Genomic DNA, 24,288 nt, shown 5'->3' with positions numbered 1-24,288 from the left:
CAGTCCACATCACTTTGTGGCTACAAAAAAGCTTGTGCTGGCTTGAAGGAGAAGGCAGGAAAATGCAGCCAGGAGCAATGACAGAATAGAATTTCTTCTCTTGGACAGCTTATGCCTCCTTTCTAAGGAACCTACAGCAGCAATATCATTGCCTGTCCCTTCCACCATCCCCTGCTCTTTCTGCTGCCTGTTGTTGGTGTCTCACTGGCTCTTCAGAGCAGGCAGGAGTGGAGAACTTCTTCCCTTGCTGGGGATGTAAGGTCTGCTGCTGCTGCTGCTGATTTTTCCAGAGCTCATAAGGCCTTTTGCAGACATTGATCCCTGGTCTGTTCTGGTTGGATCTCAAACCCTCAGGCTGCAGGGATGATGAAGCACTGGGGCTGATGGAGGAGGACAGGGCATCAGGAAGAAGAAATGAAGTTCTCATGAACTTTTCTAGAGGAAATACCAGCCAAGAGAAACTCTGATCATGACATGAAAATGGCATTTCATGAGACCAATAAAATGTAGGTTGGTACAACAGTAGGATGGTGTTTTAAATGACAAACCCCAAGACTGATTGTTTTTTCACTGTACTAATGCAAGAGTTTTAGTAAAACCAAAAGCAGAACTTTTGGGATTTTTAAATTTTAACCCTTACCTAGAGACTTAAATTTCTGGAATTTTATGATTTTAGATTTTAAATACAGTTGTCACTTCTACTAATACCATAGTGTAGTATTTAAAAAAATGAGAAAGACATCATCAGAGTCAAGAAGTTGTCACTTAGTACAATTGAGACCTTAGAGATTATGTTTTTAATGGCTTCCTTCCTTTGATTAGTTGGATCTATTTATAAGAATTACCCATGTTTTTGTTCCAGATCACTCTGTTTCCCAACCAATTATGGTTCAGAGAAGACCTGGTCAGGGGTTTCATGTGAATAGTGAAGTCAACTCAGTGCTTTCACCACGGTCAGAGAGTGGAGGACTTGGAGTTAGCATGGTGGAGTATGTGTTGAGCTCATCTCCTGGAGATTCCTGCCTAAGGAAAGGAGGATTTGTAAGTGTGCCTGATTCTGACATTTGAGTTCCCATTATGTTCTTTTCTTCATTTGCTGCTTGGTTGGTTTGTTTGTTAATCCATTCCTAAAGGCAACTGTTTCTTATTCTTTTTGTTTATTTTTATTTTATTAAAGCTACCTTTAAAATGGGTCTGCTGGCAGTTCAACACTGTTCTTGATTTAGGGGATGCAGTCTGGGAGATGCTGTAAAGGCAGCTGCATTCCCTGGTCCTTCACCCCCATCTGAGCTTGACTTTGGGACAAGTATTACAAATACACCTCAGGTTTTTTTTGTGGCTGCTTTATTGCTGGCTAAGAAGAAAAAGCTCCATGGAATGATGCTAGGAACCTAACACAGCTACAAAAGCCACTCCAGCTGGGGAATGCTTTGTGGGGTGGGGAGCAGAGTTCCTGCTTCCTCAGCTCTGAGGGTGTGGTGTGAGGGGCATAATCAAAACCTCTCCCTGTAGTGGGGGGGAAAAAGGGGGCTGCATCTCAGCTCTACCTCATCAGCCATGTGCTAGGTCAGGGATTGTTGGAAAGCATAGAAGTGTAGAGCAGGTTTGTTACTGTACAGCTGCTGTGCTCATCTCTTCAGGGAGCTGATTTGTGGTTTCCTTGATCCATCCTCTCATTTTTGTACCTCATTAGTGGGCACGGGGTAACCTTGTTGAACCCTGAGAAAGGTGATTTTTGAGGAATGAACAATCTGTGGAAGGGCCCAATTTATCATCCAAATTGGGGGTTAGAGAGGTGTCTGCTCTGCAGAATTCATCATCAGGATGCCAGTTGTGAAATGAAGGGGTTTGCTGGTGAATAGCACATTCTTTGGCTGAGGATTGGGCTCCAAATTTGTGTTTAGAATTAGCATTTCCAAGCCTGCTCTTCAGTATTTAAGGAAGCATGACTTAACAAGAAGCATCAGAAAATTAGTGCTTTCAAGACAATGTATTTTTATCTAAATATGGGGGGAAATCCCCTCCCTCCAAATAGGGAGAATGGAAAAACAATTCAGTTGACAGAGGGTCCAAATGCCCTGTTTTGTGCAGAGCACTTTTCTCTCAAATAAAGCAGCAGACAGGGTCTGAATGTCTCTCTTTGTGACAGCACCAAAGCTGTCTGATAAATGTGTTTATATGCCCCTTGCTGTTTTTTATCATAAATTAAGTTGTTTTTCCTCTCCCTTTTGTTGTTCAAAACTCTGCCCCTGGCATAATCACCCTTTATTCTTTTCCCAAATGAAATAAAATGAAAACATTAAGGGCAGGAATGCTGCAGATGTAATACCACTTGTAAAATGCTCAGCAGAACAGAAACTCTTTTTTATCTTTTCTTTCATTTCACCCCCCCCCCTTAAGATGCTCTTTAGGATTAAATGAACCAGGGATTGAGACAGTGATGGTCCTGAGTGCTCTGAAATGAGCTGGACCTTGGAATTTGCTGTACAAATCACAGCAGTGCCCCCCAAAACTGAGGTGATTCTGCTCTGCTCAAACACATCCACTTGTCTCATCAATTACTGCATCTTTGACACTGAGACAGGGGCCTTAGAAGGTTCATTTTATACCTCTTCAGTACATGCTGTTGTATTTAAATTTCCTGAGTTAATTTTGAAGGGCTTAAGCCCTGTCTAGAAAGGAGGATTTGAATTAAGTATTCTTTAAAATGATTTTGGGGTGGGATTTTTAAAGAGCCTGTAGAAGCAAACCCAGAATTACTAAGTGGAAGACAAGTGAGTAAGTAGATAAAACCTCCCTTGGAAGAGTGAGAATTAATTTCTTTGGTTATGATTGGCTATTTTGCTTTTTTACATTTTTATTTGTAAGCACTAATGTTTGCAAGTGAGTCACTTGATTGTGCCATGTTTCTTTGGTCTGTTACCATCTGGGAATAAAAGCAAAAGGGATCTGGGAGCTAAGCTTATTAAAATAATGTCTCTTTTTGCCTAGGGGCCAAGGGATGCTGAGAATGATGAGAATGACAAAGGGGACAAGAAAAACAAGGGCACATTTGATGGTGATAAATTAGGAGATCTGAAGGAGGAGGGGGATGTGATGGATAAAACAAATGGTTTGCCAGTGCAGAATGGAATCGATGCAGATGTCAAAGACTTCAGGTATGTGCATGATTAGTTAATAATTAATCAGTGCCACACTTAACAGTTTTGGAAAGATATTCCATGCTGTAGTGAAAAAACCCTTGGCTCATTGCAGCAGTGTCACAAGGAGGCTGTAATGTGGCCAGGGAAGAACTGTTGAGGGAAGGTGAAGGGTGACATCTGACAGCTCTCATCTCTGCAGATCTAGCTCTGTAGGCTGTAATCTTGTTTTATTTTCATACCTGGTTTTAATTAATTACTCTTTGGGATTCCTATGGAAACACCTCCTGAAGATACAGACTCTGCTTATGCACACACCCAATTTTAGTTGGGCTTTTGGAGTTTTCTTGTAGCTCTCAAGAGATGAAAGCTTTCTGAAATTGTGACTATTGATATAATCAATGTATCTGTGTTTCTTACTGGTTCACCTGCTCACCCTGCCTCCTGCTGACATGGAGGAAAACTGTAAAAGCAAAACAAATGTGCTCTGGGGCCTGTCCTGGCCCTTGCAGTGAAAAGAACCATTTCCCCCTTGAGTCCAGTCCTGAACTAGGACATTATGGCAGCTATTTTAGGAAGGTTTCAAGTGAGATACAGTGTCAGGGTGTTACCTGGTTAATAATTACCAAATAGCTTTATGAAAAAATAACTTGACCACTGCTGAAATCCTGTCTTGTTATGGTTGACTCTGCTCAGTTGAGGAGAAAAAAATATAAATAGAAAATAGAAATAGAAATTCCTTTTTACTGCTATTGTAACAGGTCTTTGAGGTGAGGGGACTGGGGGTTTTGTGGATTATTTGGTGTTGTTTTTTTTTTTTTTTTGTGTTAAACACACAGCACCTTCAATAGAATTAATTTAAGGATCTATTTCAGACCATCTTTTTTTTTTTTTTTTTCTTCCTTTACAATGACATCTACCAGCAGTTCTGGTGAGTGCTGGTGGCTGCTGGTGTTAAGCAGTGCAGTGTGACACAGTGCTGAGGGGACATTCTTGGTGACAAATGTCTTTTTCTTTCCCCACAGCCGTACACCTGGTAACTGCCAGAACTCTGCCAGTGAAGTGGATCTTCTGGGTCCAAACCAGAATGGTTCAGAGGGCTTAGCCCAGCTGGCAAGTACTAACGGTGCCAAACCAGTGGAGGATTTCTCCAACATTGAATCCCAGAGTGTCCCCCTGGATCCCATGGAGCACGTGGGCATGGAGCCTCTTCAGTTTGATTATTCTGGCACTCAGGTACCCGTGGACTCAGCTGCAGCCACCGTGGGGCTCTTTGATTACAATTCCCAACAGCAGGTAAAGTGTCAGCCCTTGCTCCCACCTCACTGCTCTGCTGTGTCCTGGAGAGTCTTTTTGGGGTTAGCCTGAGCTCAGGCTCTTCTTGGGGAGGGGGATGAAGGCTTTGGAAGAGTTTTCTCATCTCTCTGCCATCCCTAGAGTGCTGCATGTGTCCATCTCGTGAGCTCGAGGCAGGAATCTGCTCCACATGGCCACACTCAACAGGAGTCTTGAGGACCTGTAATAAACAGCACTTATTAACAGCACGTTTCTGGGTAGTGATCCTTTTTAGCCTGAGTAAATTTGCATTGGAGAAGAGCTCTAAAACCAGTAAAATTGCTAAACAAAAAACCAGCCATCCAAAGAGCAACCCACCCTTGAGCCCTTAAAATGACTTAAAGGTCAAAGGACTTTCCAGGCTCAGTGTTGCAGCCCTGCTTTGGGATCTCTGCCTTACCCAGCTGGAGCAAGAATCATGAGTTTAAACTCAGACTTGTGCATGATTTCAGACCTGAGGCCAGAGTCCAACACTACAGAACTTGATCTCAGCCCAGTGGGTTTGACCTTTTTTCCCCACACAAGCAGCCCAAGTTTCTCCTCCTGGACAAGCCAGGCAAATCCTTGCTCTGCTCTTGGCTCCTGCTGAATGCTGGGCCCAGAGCCAGCCATCAACTTGTAATCCACTCTTGTTCCTTCTAGTTTAGGCAATGATTGTAAACTTTTATTGCCTTCCTTTTGTAACTGTGATATCCCTGAAAGAAGAATAAAATCCTTTGTTGGAGCTGATTGCAAGAGTAGAGAACTAGCCCTGGGCTTCCTGAAATATCTGTTTTTAGCAAGGTAGCCTGCTGGCACTCTGTGTTGAGCAAGGGCTGTTGCTAGGTTGGTGCTAAAAGCCCACAGTCAGAGTTATCATAGTCCTAAAAGCAGTGTAAATATCTGTGTTATAGCTTAATTGGTAGTTATGTTGTATGCTAGGGAGGTTAATGATGGACAGTTTTTTAATGATTAAACCAAAGAGCTTCTGCAAAAAAAAAAAAAAAAAAAGAAAGCTAAGTTTTAAGTCTTAGTTGTGCTCTAGTGTGGGACCTTGAATGCAAGAGTTACTTTTAAAAAAATACACATTTTATTGTTTGAAAAAACAGTGTTAGAGCTAAATAAGTGAGCTGCTTTTTGAAGAAATGTTAGATATGGGAAAGTCACTGCAGGAATGGGAAGCCTGTAATTGCTTTTTGCCAGTGTTTTCTATTTATAGTAAGGCACATTTACAAGTTTGAGTCGTTTTTATTTCTCCCAGCTTTTAAAAAATGGGATTTAAAACTGACCATGTCTTTCTCCTAGCTAGTGGTAAATAAAAACTCTTGAAGTAAGGCTGACCTGGAAGGTGTGCTGGTTTCATACAGGGTTGCAGTGCAGTCTCTGGCCCTCTAGACATGCCTGGTTTGCATGATTTTCCCCTTTGTATGATGTAACAGCCACACAGATGTGATGTCACCTCCGTGTCATCATGCTTAAAACTTTCTGCTGAGTTGCATAAAATCCATGAGGTTGGGAGCAGCCTGTAAGATCATCCAGACCAACTCATCCAGACTCTACTGACCCAGCCCACTGCTCAACCATGTCCCTCAGCACCCCCAGGGGTGGTCATTCAACCTGGGCAGCCCCTTCCAGGCCTTGAGAACCCTTTCTGGTAGAAAGTTTTCTCTAATATCCAAACTAAACCTGCCCTGGTACAACTTAAAACCATTTCCCTTCTTCCTTGGGAGAAGAGACCAACCTCCCCTGGCTCCAACCTCCTTTCAGGGAGGGGTGAGGTGTCCCCTCTGCCACCTTCAGACTGAGCTGCAGCTCTGTCTGCTCTCTGCACCAGGGATTTTGGAGAGGAGGGTTGGGTGCTGTGAGCACCCCCCTGGTGTGGTTACCTCCCTCCAGGTCATGCTGAGAACCAGCAGGAAGGGTTGGTTAGTGAGAACTGTTATTTTATACTTCCATCTTCACTGCAATAGCTCCTTATACCTACAGTAAATTCAAGTGACCAGTTTGGGTGGGTGCTGTGGATTCACTCCTCTGCCAAACCTGGCTTCTTGGGTCACATTTGTTGATGCAACAAGTCCTGGGCTCAGTTTTCTGCCCAGTCCCTTAATATCCAGCAGTGCTTGGTGGTTTCTGTCTGCCAGGGACAACCTGTATGAAAGGAAAGCTGTTTTTTGGCAGTGCAGCCCTCTCCAATCAGTTGTCAGAAGGAAAGGGGCCCTGAACAAAAGGATCTCATCTGTGCAAGTGCCTTTCTCAGCCCGTTGGGAAGCAACGTGGGCTGGGGAGGGATTACAGCAGCTAAAAGCAATATTAAGAAGGGATGTGTAATCTGATTAGAGATGTCAGATGTTTATATTGCAGGGAAAAACTGGCTTATGGAAATGGCATCTTAGGATGGCCCCATAACTGCAGAGCACAGAGGGGATGCTCTGGGTGCTCTGAGTTCTCTCAATCAAGCCTGGGTGCTGCAAATGATGCTTTACTTGTGGGCATGTGTAGAAAGAGGCTTGTTTTTCTGTCATGTGGGATGATCCTACTGAACTCCTCTGAAACTATGTCAGTAGTTCCTAGGTTTTCATTCTGGATGTGTTTCCTAACAGTTTAAATTGCTCCAGGCATAGATTTTTTGTCATTTCAGCCTTGCTTTGTAAATTCCAGTTAATATTTCCATTAAAGAGGTTTCTTTTCCTTTTTCCACTTACTGGAGCCCACAATTCAGTACTGATAGACAGTTTAACCTTATGCAGTAGGGTTCCAAATAAGATGACTGAAAGCTACAATTGGACATTTTTGCCTTTTGTTTCCTGGAGCCCAGGCATTTGCTGTCAGTAGATGGAGACTGTGTTGGGGCTTTATTAATGCAGAGTTATTAAATACACAGAAATGATGATTCCCAGAGCTCCTGTGGCATAGGGGGTAATCTGGCTAAGTAAAGCCTGAAGTTGTAATCATTTTTGTTGGCTCTACTTTCTTGTATATGCTACAGGGAGTATGAAATCAGCAGCTGCACAAAATCCTTGCTGTTTGCAATTTCTTCTCTATAAGTTGAGTCTAGAGCCTGGGTTTGCAGCCTTGCAGAAACTGTCACTGAAAGCTGGCAGAGGGTGAGCTCAGTGGTTTGAATTGCTGCCTGGCTTTAGGTATCAGCCTTTTCCTGAACTTTCTTTGGAAGGGAAACTCCACAGAGGTGTGAGAGGAGATCAGCTGCAGGTGGGAGCTGCTGGCGTGTGCTTGGGAAGCAGCTCAGGAATATTGACTGAGGGAGTGAGCTGGGGCTAAGTCTTCAGGATTCTTTGACTTGAGGATGCAGATCTACTCATCTGGAGGAGATGAAAGGACTTTGCCCAGCCTGCTCTTTATTCCTCCCTTCTCTCATGCCAGGAGTATTAGGGAAAGGAGCATCTTTTCAGTCTCCCTCTGAGTCTGGAGGTAAAGTCTGGCAGCTGCTGACAGCAGCCTTTTGCAGAGTGGTTTTGGTAGCATGGCTTGATTTCAGCAAAAGCAAAATGCACAAAGCTGGTGTGGCTCCTTGTGTGTCTGAAAGTCAAAGTTAGCAGTCATCAGCTGTGCTCACAAGAGAGAGAGTGAGCAGACAGAAAAAAAGAAAGAAAATACAACAGCAGGTGAAATATTCATGCTTTGAGTAGCTGTGTATCTTTTTGATAGTACTTCTAATTTAAAAATGAATCATTGGGATGCGTTTGGGAGGTGTGGAAGTCATCACACATGTGAACTGAGCACAAGGAAAAAGTATTTTCAGAGAAGATAAGTGCTTTTTTGCCCTCAAGACAGGCAACTAATAATCTTGCCTATTCCTCTGCTCTTCAGCTTGACAGAATACACATTAACAGACTGGAAAAACAGATCCCAGGGATACAAAACAATATGAAAATTAAAGGTTTTGGTGAAGTATTTGCAGCTGAAGAAAGATAAACTATTGGGTTGCTGAACTCAAGGCAAAAGCAGACCACAAACCCAAACAGAGCTGTTCTAGATGTATTTCTGTCCAGCAGTTTAGGGGTTGTAGAATTTTTTTTGGCCATATCTGCTGATGAGTGAACAAGATGCTGCTGGAGCCTCCTACAGAGCCAGTATTCCTCATTCCATTTTCTGTAGGTCACCTTATCCATGATGCCCTTGCTTTTTTTAAACTAGAAGATGTCAGTAGAGGACTTGATCCAGCTCCTAATGACAGATGGGATATTAACAAAGATTACACCCATTATAAACACTGAGCTTTGTGTAAGCATCAAGTATTGTTGAGTGACCTGGTCAAAAAAAGTAACAGAAGGTGTGGTCTGCATAAAGACTGCCAGGAATGTTGTAGGGCCCTCCTGATGTTAGGTCCAGGGAGGTGATAACATTACTCTGTGTGTGACTGTTGCTCTATAAGCAATGTTATGATACACCTTGGATATGTGGAAGGGCCTCAACATTTAAAGGGAGGAGCAGACTTTGGAGAAAAGGGTTATGGGCAGGTTGCTGGCACATGGAGGATCAATTCTGGATCCTCTAAGTGCTGAGTTCCACATTTAAAATCTGATACTGAGCCTTTCCATGTTTTTTTTTCTCCTCCTTTTGAACTTGGGAAAAGACAAGAAAATAGAGGTAGGCTACCCACCTGCCTTTTTTCCTATTTTCTGTCTAAATAGTGCAGTTGCTTGTCTGCTCTGAGGAGAACTGATTCCAATTTTTGCCTATAAAAATCACCCCTCATTTTCTAAATGATTCCATGCTTCACGATGGTTGTGAGTTTCTGCCAAAAATTTGGACAGAATTATTATTGCTGCTTCTGACAGCTGCAAGTGGCTCCCTTGTCTTGTCTGAAAGGAGGGCAGAGATAATAGGTGTGAAAATTGTATAGCATTTAGGACCAATTTTTTTTCCAAGTGAGTGGAGAGAGAAAACCTTTATCACAGTGGCTTGGGGAGTAGTTCACACCTCAGAAATGATCAGTTTTGGAATTCAGCAGGGTGAACATTGCTCCTGCATGGTTTCAGAGTGGCTGTTCAGCTTGGGTACCCTTAAATGTTTTAATTGGAATGAGGGATGGGCAGATAATGGATTGACTCAGGGAGGGTTTCACTCAGGTAGAAGCCTGTGCTGTGGCATAAGAAGCTGCGGAAGGAAACTTGAGAAGGACCTGGATGAATGGAAAGAAAAAAAAGCAAAAATACTTTTTCTTCACTGACTAATTATTTATTGAGAAGGACTTCTCAGGGGCATTGCCCATTGCTCCCTAAGCACTGGTTTATGCTTTGGATGGCTTAACCAAAACATCCCCAGCTCTGCTTTCTGTCTGTGATCAAAGAAGAGTTCACACTCCTTGTCTGGTCTCACACAGGGGGTGCTGGAGGTGGAAGGGAAGCATTTTGTCCAGGGTTTGGGTAGCTCCAGAGCCTGGCTGCCCATCTGATGGCTCTTGGAGCCATCTCAGGAGCATCATTTCCCCATGTCTTGCTCTGCAGCCTGCCTGCCATCCCCCCTCACCCCTGCAGTCCATCTGGGAGAACCACACAGGCTGTCCACTGGTGCAACTGGGATTTAACTGGACACAATGGTGGTGAAGAGTTGGGAGTGCTTGTGGCAGCTACTGGTGATCCACAGGCTGCAGTTTGGGGCTGTTTGTGGAGGAGAAAATGGCATTCAGGCATTGTTCAGAGAAAACCCTGGCTGGGGTTTAGCTGTGTTTCAGAAATACTTTTTTTTTTTCCCCTGTAATAGGTGGATTATCTCGGGCAATTGATTCCGTGGAGGTTTAGGTTTTTTTTTTTTTTCAGTTCCTTTTGAAACGCTTCCCTTGAAAGAGGAGTGTCTGTAACATAGATCTAGTGTCTGGAAATCAACCTAGTTAAAGGAATTGCTTTAAAAGGAAGGAAGAGAAGGCTTTTTCTGCATGAGTAAAGGACCATATTTGTGCTTTTGTCCCTTTTAGCTGTTCCAAAGACCCAATGCACTTGCTGTGCAACAGCTGACAGCAGCGCAGCAGCAGCAATATGCCCTGGCAGCTGCCCACCAGCCTCACATAGGTAAGTCTTGCATTTAATACCTTAGATTTTACTGGAATTTAATACCTTAGATTTTACTGGACTTCTCTTAGCCCTCAGAAATACGTTGGGGCAAAACAGCAGAGAGAAAGGCTTGGTAGGTTTTAGAGAATCCTAAATTGTGTTTTTGCAACTGGCAATCGACAGGTAAGCAGAAGTGTATTGTGTGAAGATCTGCTTGAAAAACTTTAGAGGTATCAGTTGCACACTTTAAAGCTCTATAGCTCTCATGTCTGGCAGGAATGACATTCTTCTCCTTGTTGAGAGTGCTGTTCAGTAATGAAAGCATTTTGAAGTACTTGCTCTGAGTGAGGCATGAATTGAGGTGAGCAGCACGGTGAAGGGAGGGAAAAATGCACAATTGTGTATACACAATGTGCCTCCTGGGGTTCAGCTGCCTGAGGTCTGACTTTAAGTTAAAGATGTAATTTATGCAAACCCATGGTTCATATTATTAAACCAGTGTAGATTAACTTGGAAAGTTACTTTATCCTGTGTACAAAACCAGATCTGTAGAAGGGCTACTTGGGGATGATTGGAGGTAAACTATTTTTAGCACAGTGAGCACTTGGAGTTGTAGTTCTGCCTACCCAAAAGCCCACCACCAACATCTGGGACTCTCCCAGCTCTGTGCAGTGCACTTGTGTCCTTATTGGAGTTCAGCAATAGACTTGAATTAAAATTATTTAGCTTTTTCACTAACTCCTCTCTACCTCCCCTACTGCCCACAGTGAGAGTGCCCTGCCATGTTGCCTCTACACTCCTGAGCTCCTTCCAAACTAATTAATTGACGTGTTAATATTGTGTAGTGGGCATGAACTCAGAGAGTAACCTGGTTCTTGATTAACTTCCCATAAGAAATATGGAATAGTAACAAGTGATTAAATAATGTTAATTTCTAGCTGGTCACCTAAACAGCAAGGGTGTGTCTGCACTGCAGAGATACCTGAGCCAGTCTGGGTGTTGTATACAGATTATTTTACCCCTTCAGCTTCCCTTGGAGTTATCTTGCTTCTCTGGAAGATACATCCTGTAGGTTCTACAATCTGCAACCCTGTAGAGTGTTCTTTAAGAGTCTGGGAAATGAAGAGGTTGCTCGCTGCTGGGAGAAACCAACCTGCAAAAAGCTTGAAAAATACTTTTGTGTTCACCCCCTGGGTTGCCAGAGGTGTTTTTGGTAGGGCTTGAGTTCTAGTCAAGTTTGTTCTTACTGACAGGTATGTTTTCAGCAGGTTTAGCTCCTGCTGCCTTTGTCCCCAACCCATACATCATCAGTGCTGCACCTCCAGGAACGGATCCCTACGCAGCTGGACTCGCGGCCGCTGCCACGTTAGGTGAGATACTTCCAGTTGTCTGCATTTGTGACCATTTTCTGTATCAAAACTGCTCTTTACTCTGTGCCTGGTGAAACTAAATAGCAGTACATTGTCATTTCTGGATAGAGAGACTGGGGTGTCATTGAGTTGGGAGAGGATTTGTCTTGGAAATGTGATTTTCTGTGGATGCAATGTGATAATTAGTGTCTGACACTTGGGCTCCCTCTCTTTGGAGGATAAACAACAAGGAACAAATCTGAAATGAGACACTTGCAGATGTAAAAGTTGATACCTTTGGGGTTTTTTTGATAACTGACAGTAGCTAGAGAACTTTGAAATTAAATTACTTGAATGCTAGATGTGTTTTCCTGCCAGGAAAGTTGTATCTCATTGCTGATTATCTTGATTTACTGTGGTGAACCAGGCAAATGAGCTCTTGCCCTTTTGCTAAAGTCTGTTAAGAACTGATGCTTTTTAGGTTCTCTAGGTAAAAACACTGTCACTAGGCCTGCTGTGAGGCTTGGATTGTGAGCCTGCAGTTTTCCAGATGGCAAGCAAGGATGGTGACTCTGACAAGCCATCCAAGACCTTTCTCTAGACGTTCATATATTTCCAAATATTTTCATATATTTCCAAATCCTAGCCAAAACTGTTGTTTCTTGACATGCCAGCTTGGTAAAACAGCTTATCAGGCAGTGTGAAGAACACATTGTACATTGAACTTTTGCTGTGTGTGCCATAAAGTCCATGTCTAAGCACTGAGGACAAAAGAAGAATGTACTTCTAGAATAACATTTTTATAGCCATCCTCTTCTTTCTGGAAGCCACCAGGAGAGGAAACCACCTCCGTTTGAAATAAAAACTGATTTTTAGTGAAGCCTGCTTGCTGTTTCCACACTCCACTTCCAACTGGGATACCCAGTGCAGATCTCTTTCATTGTGGGATATTTTGTACCAAATAAAACCCATAAAACATTGGTTGTAGGTGAATACAGAGCTCTGCCAGAGGGTGCTGTGGTTTGGTACATGGCTTTATGGCATGTTGAACAGCTCTTGCATAACTCCTGCTCAGCTTTTAAGCTTTGAGGCCAGTATCAGGTCAAGGTCTGAAATGAGATTTCAGCAACTGTTACCCAGTTGGATGGTGTTTTTTGTGGATCATATGGAAATATGTAAAGAATCAAGATTATATGGGCTTTGGATTTAGTGGCTTTTTTTGTGAATTTTGTACACTGCTTGCATAAGAACAAGGCAAGATTAAGGTAACAGCATATCGTTGGCAAACAAATGATGCTGTGATTAAATGGAAGACAGCCAAGAGCTAGAGTACAAGGATATTTCTAATAGTCCAGAAGTTGATAAACTATCATCTGATGATGAATGTGTGGCAGTGAATGAATGACCTGAACTCTTGCTGGCAGATAGAAGTAGGAAGCTTCAGTCAGGACTTAGTTGGGGAAGATTAGCAATTCCAGTCAGGAGAGGGGCTTTGTAAACAAATGCTAGAAAAAGAGGATTCTGGTTGGCCTTTTTTGTGCTTCTACACCCAGTGCTCATTCTTCACTAACACTGGAGTTTAGTGGAGCAGGAGGTCAGTGTCTTGGTTTTGTAGAAAGATGTAACTGCTGCCACGTTTTGAGGGAACAGCAAACCTCTTTGCCACAAGTTTTTTTTTGTTTTTAGTTTTTCTAAGCAGTATTGCAGCTGCTTGAATATTTGAACCTTATAGTTTGAAGTAGGAAATAACACACCCCAGGATACCTTAAAGCATCCCAAAATTGGCATCAGGGTCTTGACTTGAGAAAATTTTTAAACTTTGGCTCTTGAAAGCAAAACAACAGAAGGTGTAATGTGCTGCAGTGTAGTGTTACACCACTGAGAACTAGGAGTCACTTCATCTGTCTCATTGGGCTTTGGACCCTAGAAATGGCAATACAACAAACTTGACTCCTCACTGATGCTTGTTTTAGGAAAAACACCTTTTCTGTCTAGACCTGAGTGGTTTTGAAAGCTTTGTCTCTTCAGTGACTGTAGCAGTGAAGGGGTGTGGGGCAGCTGAGATATTCAGAGTTCTGTATAAAGTCAGAAGGTCCTCCCTGATGTGTATGGGAGTATGGAGAGGGCTTGGAGAAATGTATGAGATGGAAGAAATGAGTTTAGAGTCGTTGCCAGTTTATTCCTTGCAGTTACTCTTAGAATGAAGAGGAAACTTTGTGTGTTTCAGTGGAGATAATTCTGTCAGTTAATAGTCTGCCATTCTGGCAGCTTTTTCATGACTGTAAGCCCTGTGATGGTCCTCTCTTCTACCCAGCAATAGTAGAAATTTGAAGAACAAATCTGAATACGATGGGAAGGGCTTCTGAGACTCAAGAAGGGACAAGTTGGGACGTGTTGATGCCCTCTGAGGTGCTGTGTTTCAGGTAGAAATGTGGTTTTGTTCGTTGTAGAGAAGTGGATACTGGAATAATCTGCATGAAGGAGGCACACAGTGCTCCTCCACTGAAGGTGGAACAGGTTTGGCTGTGTTTGCTTCTCAAGCCTGGGGTTCTTAGAAGCCTCATTCACAGGGTGCTGCCTTGTGTCCTGTGCAGAGTGGGCTCAGAGCTGACAGCAGGTGTGGCTGCATGCACATCATCCCCAGGACTGGCTGTGGGGAGCCCCTGGGGCTGGCTGTACCCCAGCCAGGGGCAGGATGCTGGGCAGGGTTGCATCCTCCCTGTGCTCCCCCCTGTGCTGTGCTGTGCAGAAGGGTTTTTCATAGAATCAGAGAATGGGCTGGGTTGGAAGGGACCTCAGAGCTCATCAAGTCCAACCCTTGATCCACTCCCCCCGTGGTTCCCAGCCCATGGCACTGAGTGCCACATCCAGGCTCTTTTGAAATATCTCCAGGGATGGAGAATCCACCCCTTCCCTGGGCAGCCCATTCCAATGGCTGAGCACCCTCTCCAGAAAGAAATTCTTTCTCATGTCCAACCTAAACCTCCCCTGGCACAACTTGAGACCTCTTGTGCCCTCTTGTCTTGCTGAGAGTTGCCTGGGAAAAGAGCCCAACCCCCCCCTGGCTCCAACCTCCTTTCAGGGAGTTGGAGAGAGTGATGAGGTCTCCCCTGAGCCTCCTCTTCTCCAGCCTCAACACCCCCAGCTCCCTCAGCCTCTCCTCACAGGATCTGTGCTGGATCCCTTCACCAGCCTTTTTGCTCTATTGCATGGGGTTTGCAGCAGAGCTGGTTCAGTTCAGCTGTTTCTCACCCTCATCCTTACAAATCAGCACTTCTCAGGTATCTGCAGTCACCATGAGGCTGCAGAGAAGGGGTCACCTCACCAGGAGCTGGTAACTGGTGAAGCTGCTGTTTGCAGTGCTTGTCAGACCTGAGGTTCTTGAGGTTGGTTAACCCCCTGATCACTGAGCCCTCATCCTTGGCAGGAAGGAGTGGCTCTCCCTGCAGAGAGCTGGCCCAGCTTCTGCTCACAGAGATTTGAGTCTGAACGCTGAGATTAAACCCAAAAAACCTGGTTATGAACACACTTACACGTGGTCTTCCTAATATTTCTTGAAAGAAATGTTTGGGGGTGTCTGTGGCCGAGGTGTGAGACACAGTCGTGGGAATACTTGATTTCAAAGGCAGTGGAGTGGCTTTTATTTTCTCTGGTGTAAGTTAATAAGTGTAAAAGCAGGTGCAATATCTCCTGAAGTAAAGAAACACTCTGCCTCTTTTTTTCTGAGTCTGGCAATGATGACACACTTGCCCTCACTGAGAGCACAGCTCAATAATGAGCCTCACCATGTGCGCAAATGAGCTGAGCCAGACTTGCAGCTCTTTTAAGCCCAGCTGCCTGCAAACTTCAAAGACTTTGTGTCTCTTCTTTCAAATACCTTAGGCTTCTTGCAGATCTCATGAGCAACCTCTAACTAGGAAAAAAAAACCCACCCAACAACCATCTAGACTATGCTTGTTTGATAATTAGCACGGAGATTAAAATAACCCAGAGAGATACCCAAATTTTTGCCCAGATAAAGGGGGTTGCAGCAACTTCCTGGTAGGCTAAGGGCAAACACTGACTAATTACTTGCATAAAATGGAGTAGTTTCACCTATTTTCCTGTTGGGTGCAGGAGCAGCCTCACAGTTGGCATCTGGTCTGCACTGACTGCATATGAAGAGGTTTTAATGCCCCAGTTAGCTTTGTGTCTGTAACCAGTTAGTCCAAGGCAATACCACTGTGGCACTGCTTAATCTTCTGCAGGTTTTTAAATTTTCCCTACAGCTGCTCACAAGTTTCCAGGTTGGAAGGTAAGAAACAAACAAATGGTTGGTGCTCCAAGGCAAATCTGAGCCAAGACAGACAAGGTACCTGCTCTGATGGATGGCACAGGAAATCCTGCAAGGCTGGAGGTGGCAGAGCTTTAGTGGGAGATGCAAATCCAGCTGCTCAGCATTTATTGCTCAGATCCATGCTGGGAGACACCAGGCTGCTGGGATCATCTCCTGCTGAACTGGGCAGGTGGGGTAATGGTGAAACCCAACATTTGGAGAGAATGCAGTGGTTAAATGGAATAATAAAGGAGAGTAATGGTTATACTTTTGAAATATGAATTTGATATTTGACATTAAATATGAAATGAATCTCTTAAGTGCTGCTGAATCTCCTGAGTCCTCAGTGTTGCTTGTGGGAGCTCAGCCAGGCTGAAATGCAGACCTGGTGCACAGTGAATTGTTGTGTTTGAGTTCATCTGAGACAGACACGTGTTACTGTATAAAAAACAAACCCAAAACAAAACAAAACCCCACAACCGAACAAAAAAAAAAACACCCAAAAAACCCCTAAAAACCAAACAAACCAACCAACAACAAAAAACAAACAAAAAAACCACCAAAACCCCAAAGAAACAAACATTTCCTGAATATTTCCCTCTTTGTCATACCCAAGGTTATGCTCAGCAGTGTTTTTTTGCAGCTCCCTTTTTTTACTCTCATCCCTCAGTTTTGGGGAACAGTTTTTAAGTCTCTTGGGGCAAACACTCATGTTTTTCCTGTGCATGGCACTTGTTCTCTTTTTAGTGTCTCACTGAGATGTAACTCACATCAGTTCTGAAGTGACTGGGTTAGAAATACCATCTCTTGAGTAGGAAGTAAAAATAACTTCTATTTTAAGAACAAGGGTGTGGTTCAAATTAATTCAAGCCCTGTTTATTCCCCAGTGGCACACAGGGCTGGGCCACTCTACCTGAAAAAAGCCACGAGTTACTGTGGGGAGGAACCCATTGTGACAGGTGATGGATTTGAAAGGCAAAGGAAATATTTCTCCTTTTCTTCTGACCTTTCCAAAAGATACAGGACAGGCATATTAAAAAATATTATTGAATTCACCTACATATTACTGGGTGGGAGGGAGGGACTCCCCCAGTCAATGCAGAGCACTTGCTGCTTCCTCAGCATTATGCCAGCTGGAATTCTCTCAGGATGTGGGCTGCCATTCTGCTATCACCAGATTAAATGTGTGGTGTCCTGAGACTTGATAAAACACAATGGATCCTCAAATGGAAAGCTGCTTTTTTTTCTTTTTTTTTTTTTTTTTTTTCTGGTGCTCTCCAAGATTTGCTTTTTTTTTGCTTTTTTTTTTTAAAGCCTCAAGTTGGAGGGGGAGGGAGTGTGAAAAGACACAGGATCATACAGCCTCTTCTGGTGGCAAAGCAGGACTGAGTGGCTACAAAAATAACATTAAACACTTGAGAATTGATGCTTTGCAGATGCAAAGAGGTTTTAATGATAGAGATAAATCACAGATGTTACTGAGCTGTGAATGTCTAGATTAGAAGAGACCTGGTTTTCTCTGCTTAAACCAAGTTACCTCCTTTTTTTTGGTTAAAGTTTCAGTCCTTCACAATAAAATTAGGACACAGCAATAAAAGAAATTTATCTCCAATAAGGCAAAAGCAACTTAAGAGGATACTTGAGGTCTGACTTCTAAGCTTTTAAAAAATGAAGAGCACAAATGCCAGAACCCCTTCATATTTGCAAAAGATTCAAAGCAGATCACCTTGCAATAGGACTTGCCAAACCACCCCTGAGGAGCAGGTATTTTTGGTGACTGTGTGCTGTGTAACTCGTGTCATGCTCCAGCAGCTGACTGCCTGATTCCCTTTGCATTTTAGGCCCAGCAGTGGTTCCTCACCAGTACTATGGAGTCACACCCTGGGGAGTTTATCCTGCCAGCCTCTTCCAGCAGCAAGCGGCCGCCGCTGCCGCTGCAACAAATTCTGCAAATCAGCAGACAACTCAGCAAACCCAGCAGGGCCAGCAGCAGGTAAGGGAGAGGATCCTTTCTACATCAGCTCATTTACAGGGAAGCTTTGGATTTGGTGATTTTTTTTGGTTTTTTTCAGTGACCAGTCCTGAGCTGTCAATGATGAGAAGAGCCTTGAACCGCTCTGAAAAAAAAAATAGAGAAGGATCCCTACATTCTGTTCTGTCATTTCTACATGGTGCCACTTCTATTTGTGATAGGGAGTTATTGTATGGCAATGCTTTGGAAAGCAAATCATCTGAGCAGTTTGTGAGCATTGCTGAGCCAACACATGTTGGCTTGCAGGTGGAAATCATCAAAGCTGTCTTCGTGCCCATCGCTGCAATTGAAGGCCATGGAAATGATGGAAATGTGTGGCCAATACTGAATGTCAGTATCTGTGGTTTTGCTTTCAGGGTGGTGTCCAATATTGACTGCTTTGTGAAAGTGAAAAGTGCAAAATAACAGCAGAATGAATTGGTTTGGTATCCAGGTGGGGGCTTGGAAACAAAAGGGGAGCGTGAAAAAAACCACACTGCATTTGTTATTTTTCTAAGCTGTACTGTGCTTTAGTTTTGCTTTAGTCTGTACAAAAATTCAGAGAATTTGACACCTAAAGGGCCAAAATTAATGAAGTTAGTAAAGGTTTTTCATATAATCTGCTGTTGCCCCCCTAAGTGTGTTAGAAATTAATACTTAGACAGGTCCAAGTCATTTAAATGGTATTTACTTTTAAAAGAAGCAATGAAGAGGTTACACTGAGGGCTAATTAGGGAAAGGTTTTCCTTAAACACTTTGTAAATGATGTGTGCTTGATGGGGTTTGTGCCATCTGCCTCTTTTGGCTTAGTCCCTTGGTAGTGACAGCACACTGGATTATTATATATTTTGAGCTTTTTCTTCTGTTGAAGATTGTTATGCATCCTTGTGGTGAATCTCTGTAATTTTTTTTTTTTTGGTGCTTGGAATTTGCTTAGGTTCATTTTCTTAACTTCATCTAGGTTAAACAAGGATTTTAATCATAGTTGTATTTAATCATAGTTGTTACTCTGACACAAAGGATTCAAATATGAATTTAGCAACTGCAGAAGTTGGGAACTGAGGGACTGGGATGAGAATTAAAAGGAAACAGAACAGTAGTTTTCTTCCTCTACTAGAAGGAAAAGGCATCCTGAAACTGTTGAAGCTGTGTGTAGTACACTTTTGAAATTAACCCTTTAAAAAAATAATCCTTGGTACTCCCTCCTGGTACCACCAAACCTTTCTGGTCCTTGTGTAGTGACAGCAGTTAGAGAAGGTGACAACTGGCAGCTGGATTTACTCACTTCTGCTTTGAAAACTCAAGCAAAATCCCATGTGTTGTAGTACTATAAGGCCTTTTCTGCTAAAAAAAAAAAAAAATTAATCACCAAACCTCCCCAGGTGGGAGGTCCCAGACAGGAGTGCACAGAGCAGACCTGCACATACCCACGTGTACATGGAAGAAAGCAGCATCAGGGGGGTGGTAAAAGCAGTCAGGCCAGGAGCTAAGAGCTGCTGCAAAGCCTGAGAGTATTAAAATAGAAAATAGCAATCATCAGTAGGCTTTTATAATATTTTCCATGACTTTTGTAGCTGTGAAGCAGGCAGGAGTAGGGGTGGTGGGTGTTCTCAGTGCAAGCCTTCTGTCCATCAGAGGATACAGCCTATATTTTTTTTTTATTATGACATTTTTCTAGGAAGTGCTGAGGCAAATGTTTTAGAGATGTGAGTATGGAGTTGATTTGTGATGCTTACACCCTCTTAACAGCATATTTATAAAAATCACCAGCATTTCCCTCCCTGTAGCCTCCCACTGGTTGTGTCTGTTCAGCACAGTGCCCTGGCACAGCCCTCCAGCCTCAGACACTCCCTGGGCTGCAGAGTTCACATTGAGGTTTTGGCAGTGACAGCAAACTCAGGGATGTAAATCTCATTTTTTAACTTCAGGATCCTAACTCAGCCTCTTGGTGCTCAGAGCCATTATTGCCTGGTACTGACTTTCTCAGGTGACACCCACACTGGTGCTTTTTGCCACCAGGCATGCTGGGTACCAAAGGACAGCTTTTTTAATTAGCTGACCTCTCTCTCCTGGGTGCAGGCTCTTGCATCACCACTTGGAGTAAAAAGGCTTTTGCAAACAAAGCCCATCACAGGTAATTACAGGAAGGGTCAGGCTGCCACCTTCCCTCTGCAGAGCAACCAACGTGTCTTTAAACCACAAGAGCCCCATGTTAAAGGAGATGTCTGATCTTGGGTCATTATTTCCAATGAGTCAGTGTCATGTCACTGGGTCACTGTTTTTTATGAGGGCTGGCTTGGAAAAACCTACATCACCTTGTGTCTTCAGCCCCCAGCTCCCTGGGTGGGCTTTTTAAGGCTTCTGCTCAAGTGGGATTTCAGTGATGCTTTTGAGGCTGTGACCAAGTGTTAGCTGGGATGGAGCAGGTGGTTGCCAGCACTCCTAACAGAGGATGAGTACTGAAGGAACATCAAGAAATGAGAGAGTTCAGGTGATGAAGGGTTTCCAGATCATGCTCAGAAAGCCTGAAATGTATTGATTAAATTGAGTCTTCTGCATTTGCCTGTGGTAGCAGTGTGAGGCTGTGGTGGCAAAGGCAGCTCTGCCCTGGGTTAAGAGGTGAGGATGTCACACACCAGTGATGCAAGAACTGCAGGTAGATCACTGCTGGTGCTCCTGCAGGTGTCTGATGCTTGTGGCTTGCTCCTGAGTCCCAAAAATAAACAGCTCCATCTTCTTCTCTCTTCCAGGTTCTCCGTGGAGGAGCCAGTCAGCGTCCTTTGACCCCAAACCAGAACCAGCAGGGACAGCAGACTGATCCACTGGTGGCTGCTGCAGCTGTCAACTCTGCCCTTGCCTTTGGACAAGGGCTGGCAGCAGGGATGCCAGGTAGGGATTCCAGGGGAGCTGCAACCTCTCCAGTGCCCAGGGAGCTCTGCAAAAAGTCTACTTTGTGTCTCTGCGTGGGGTCACATTTACCTGGTGTTCAGCAGTGGTTTGTTTTTATTGTTTTGCTGTTTTATTCTCTGGCTGCACAAGGCCTTTTCTACTATTAGATGTGAACCTAGCTGCCCGTGCAGCATTTAAGTTAAATCAAGGTTTAGGTCCCTGTGCCACAGGTGAAAGGGAATTTTATTACCTGTATTGCTGTAGAGATGCATTAGTTGCTTGTGTACTCAGAAGAGTTGATGGCTCTGCTTGGAAACTGCCTCAGATTTTTCTGTGGATCATGCTGGATTATGTGATCTTTAGTTTAAAACCTCAGAGATATCTTAGTCCCATTAATTAGCATTATCTCTCTATCTCTGCCAGGTGCTTGGCTCCTCCAGGATAGAGACTTCCCCTTCATGACTTCTTCCAGGCAAATACTAGGAGCTTAAAAACAAGAAATAAGGCTGTGTAGTACAAATGCTTTTGATATTCAGTTGTACAGAATATTATTGCAATGGCAAAGGGCAAAATGAAGTATTTTTTTTAAATAATGTGCAAGTATCTCTTACTGGTCCAGTGTAAGAGAACAGGATTATTTTGATCTTGGGTCTCCCCACTAGAAGTGTCACAGGTAGGGTTTTTTAATGGCCTAAGAAGAATGTTGCTATAAGAAGTAACAAATAATGTGTGTTTCCAAGCAATCTAGGTCATTATTGATGCTTTGAGGTTAGATTTGCAGAAGTATTATATTTTAAAGCTATATTTGCCAATCAGGTATTCACAGAGAACACTCTGTTTGTGACCCCAACATGGGGAATCACTTCCCTTCTTTCCTGAAAGTTTTATTTCACCTAAGTAGTGATACAATGATGCTGAAAGTTTGTTGCTTTGTGTATCACCAGCTTGCTTAAGAGGTTTTATTTATATATGTTAAAGAATGCTTAATGGTACATACCTTTAAAAATACATAACCTTAAGTTTTTTCTCATGAGTCTGCACACTGAACAGGATGGAAAAAAAAAATACTGCTTTTATATTCTAAGACCTTTTTGTATCAGTATAACTGAATTAACACTCAGGGCAATGTGGGTGTAGTAGGTTTGGGAAAAAGAAATTTTCTCTACCTGAAAGTCTTGCTAAAGATTTTTCTAGCCTGTTAAACTGAATTTTACTTCTTCTTCAGGAGAGGCAGAGCTGTTGTTGCATTTCCTTTTTCCCACTCAGATTTTCCTTTTGAAATCCTATTGCACTGCACTGAGGGTGATTGATCCTCTGGGTGTTGGGTTTCTTGTTTCCCTAACCTCTTCACCCATCATTTTTTCCCTCTTCAGGTTACCCAGTGCTGGCTCCTGCTGCTTACTACGACCAAACTGGTGCTCTGGTGGTGAATGCAGGGGCCAGGAATGGCCTGGGGGCTCCTGTCCGCCTGGTGGCTCCTGCTCCTGTCATCATCAGCTCCTCTGCAGCTCAAGCAGGTGAGTCCTGGTCCTGGCAAGTGAAAAATCTGCTCCATCCCCAGCAGAAAGTGGAGCTGAGAACCTCTGGGCTCTGCTGGCAATGATGACACACTTGCCCTCACTGAGATCCATTGCAGGGATTGTTGTAGAGAACATCCCCGATATGCTCATAGGGCTGAGCCCCCAGAGCAGCCTCACAGAGGGAGCATCACACAAACTTTCTTCTTTAACAGGGTTTCATTTTATTTAAATTTGGCTGCTGGCATCTGGTTTCTCATGTAATAAAGGGTTTTTAGCCTGTGGAGAACTCCCAGTTGATCACCTTGTATAAAATGTTACATACCTGGCCTCTGCTAGGAGTTGTTTTGGCTTTTATTGGGGTTCTTCGGGAGTTCAAGGCTTTGAAAGGGTTTTTTTTGGTTTTTTTCTTTTTTGTTTTTTTCTGCATGTAATCTGTGCATGTACGCAGTCCCTGCCAGTGCTAGTAACAGATTATGAAATGGGCTTTTTAATTGTTGCCTTGTAGCTCTTGTTTATTTTGCTTTTGCTTTTACTTTGGAACTGGATGAAAAACAACAAGTACTTACTTGGTGTTCACACCACAGGATTGTGTTTTGTGCAGTAAAGACAATTTTACTTGTTTCAAAACTTGTGTTTCTTAATGGGATATTGCTGAGTGTGTGGCTGTATTGGTTTGAGTCAGATCTTAGGAGAAAGGGAACATTTTTGTGGGATTGATGTATGTAACTAAGTACAAGCAGCAGTAGTAGTAACTTAAGCCTTGTTGGTGCTCAGTGACTCTGTGCAGAACTCGAGCTCGGATACGAAGGGACTTTGTGCAGAGTTTGCAAAGAGAAATTTTCATCCTGAAAGAAAAAATAATCTGTAGTAAATAAAAGGAACCTGCTCAGTTTTGACTATGCTATGAAACCCATTTCTTACCCTCTGTGCCTCCAATTTCTCTCTCTGCAGCAGTTGCAGCAGCTGCAGCTTCGGCCAACGGCGCGGCGGGCGGCCTGGCAGGAACCACAAATGGACCATTTCGCCCTCTAGGAACTCAGCAGCCCCAACCCCAGCCCCAGCAGCAGCCCACCAACAACCTGGCATCCAGCTCATTTTATGGCAACTCTCTCAGCAGCAATTCCCAGAGCAGCTCCCTCTTTTCTCAGGGTTCTGCCCAGCCTGCCAACACCTCCCTGGGGTTCGGGAGCAGCAGCTCTCTCGGTGCCACGCTGGGCTCTGCACTGGGAGGATTTGGGACAGCAGGTAAGAGCAGCAGCTGCTTGATGAGGACAGAGGAGAGGAGCAGATGGCTCTGAATGAAGGTGGTGGGGTTGTAGCTGGCTCTAGTGACTGAGCTGCTGAGCCCTCCTCTCCATCCCTCTCAGGTTAAGTGGAGATTTTCCTTCAGGGATGACTGTGGCTTTCAAAATCTACAGTGCTTTCTGATGAAAATTATTCTAGTTAAGTGATTTATTAGAAGTAACAAAGGAATGAATCTGGCTTGTTACACAAATTATCAGTCAGCCCCTTGTTGCTGCAGATGAAGTTTTTAAACAGCTTTGGATTCCCTTGCCTTTACCTGCATGTGCTCAGGTAAGGTACTGCACTAGCAGGAACTGGCTACAGACTGGTGTCTATCTGTGTGATCTTACCTCAGAATAATGCCTTAATAACTTTCTGTGATCTTAAAAAAAGGTGATCTGAAGGGAGTTTCCTTTTTTTCTGGGAACTGTTTCTATAATACACCAAAAAAAGTA

At 43.6% G+C, this 24,288-nt stretch overlaps 1 protein-coding gene and 1 non-coding gene across 17 annotated transcripts in view; both read left to right on the top strand.

Moving 5' to 3' along the window:
- Nucleotides 1–24,288, top strand: part of PUM1 (pumilio RNA binding family member 1) — a 77,138-nt gene that overhangs the window by 29,908 nt on the left and 22,942 nt on the right. For 7 of the 16 annotated variants that reach the window (XM_071768073.1, XM_071768070.1, XM_071768072.1 and 4 more), the window contains 9 exons: nt 863–1,041; nt 2,992–3,158; nt 4,166–4,436; nt 10,390–10,483; nt 11,719–11,835; nt 17,971–18,122; nt 20,891–21,029; nt 22,403–22,546; nt 23,501–23,794. In XM_071768073.1, coding sequence (XP_071624174.1) covers nt 863–1,041; nt 2,992–3,158; nt 4,166–4,436; nt 10,390–10,483; nt 11,719–11,835; nt 17,971–18,122; nt 20,891–21,029; nt 22,403–22,546; nt 23,501–23,794 — 1,557 coding nt within the window. Of the gene's footprint in view, nt 1–367; nt 507–862; nt 1,042–2,991; nt 3,159–4,165; nt 4,437–10,389; nt 10,484–11,718; nt 11,836–17,970; nt 18,123–20,890; nt 21,030–22,402; nt 22,547–23,500; nt 23,795–24,288 lie in introns of those variants that run through there. The other 9 variants (XM_071768078.1, XM_071768079.1, XM_071768076.1 and 6 more) reach the window with 5 other exon arrangements.
- On the top strand, nt 15,542–15,625 carry LOC139807308 (small nucleolar RNA SNORD103/SNORD85). Its single transcript, XR_011730523.1, has one exon. It is a non-coding gene; the product is annotated as a small nucleolar RNA SNORD103/SNORD85 (small nucleolar RNA).

This window comes from Heliangelus exortis, chromosome 24, assembly GCF_036169615.1.
Source record: "Heliangelus exortis chromosome 24, bHelExo1.hap1, whole genome shotgun sequence".
In the NCBI taxonomy this organism is placed as follows: domain Eukaryota; kingdom Metazoa; phylum Chordata; class Aves; order Apodiformes; family Trochilidae; genus Heliangelus; species Heliangelus exortis.
The sequence above is the reverse complement of the archived record's forward strand: the minus strand, read 5'-3'. Positions and strand labels throughout refer to the sequence as shown.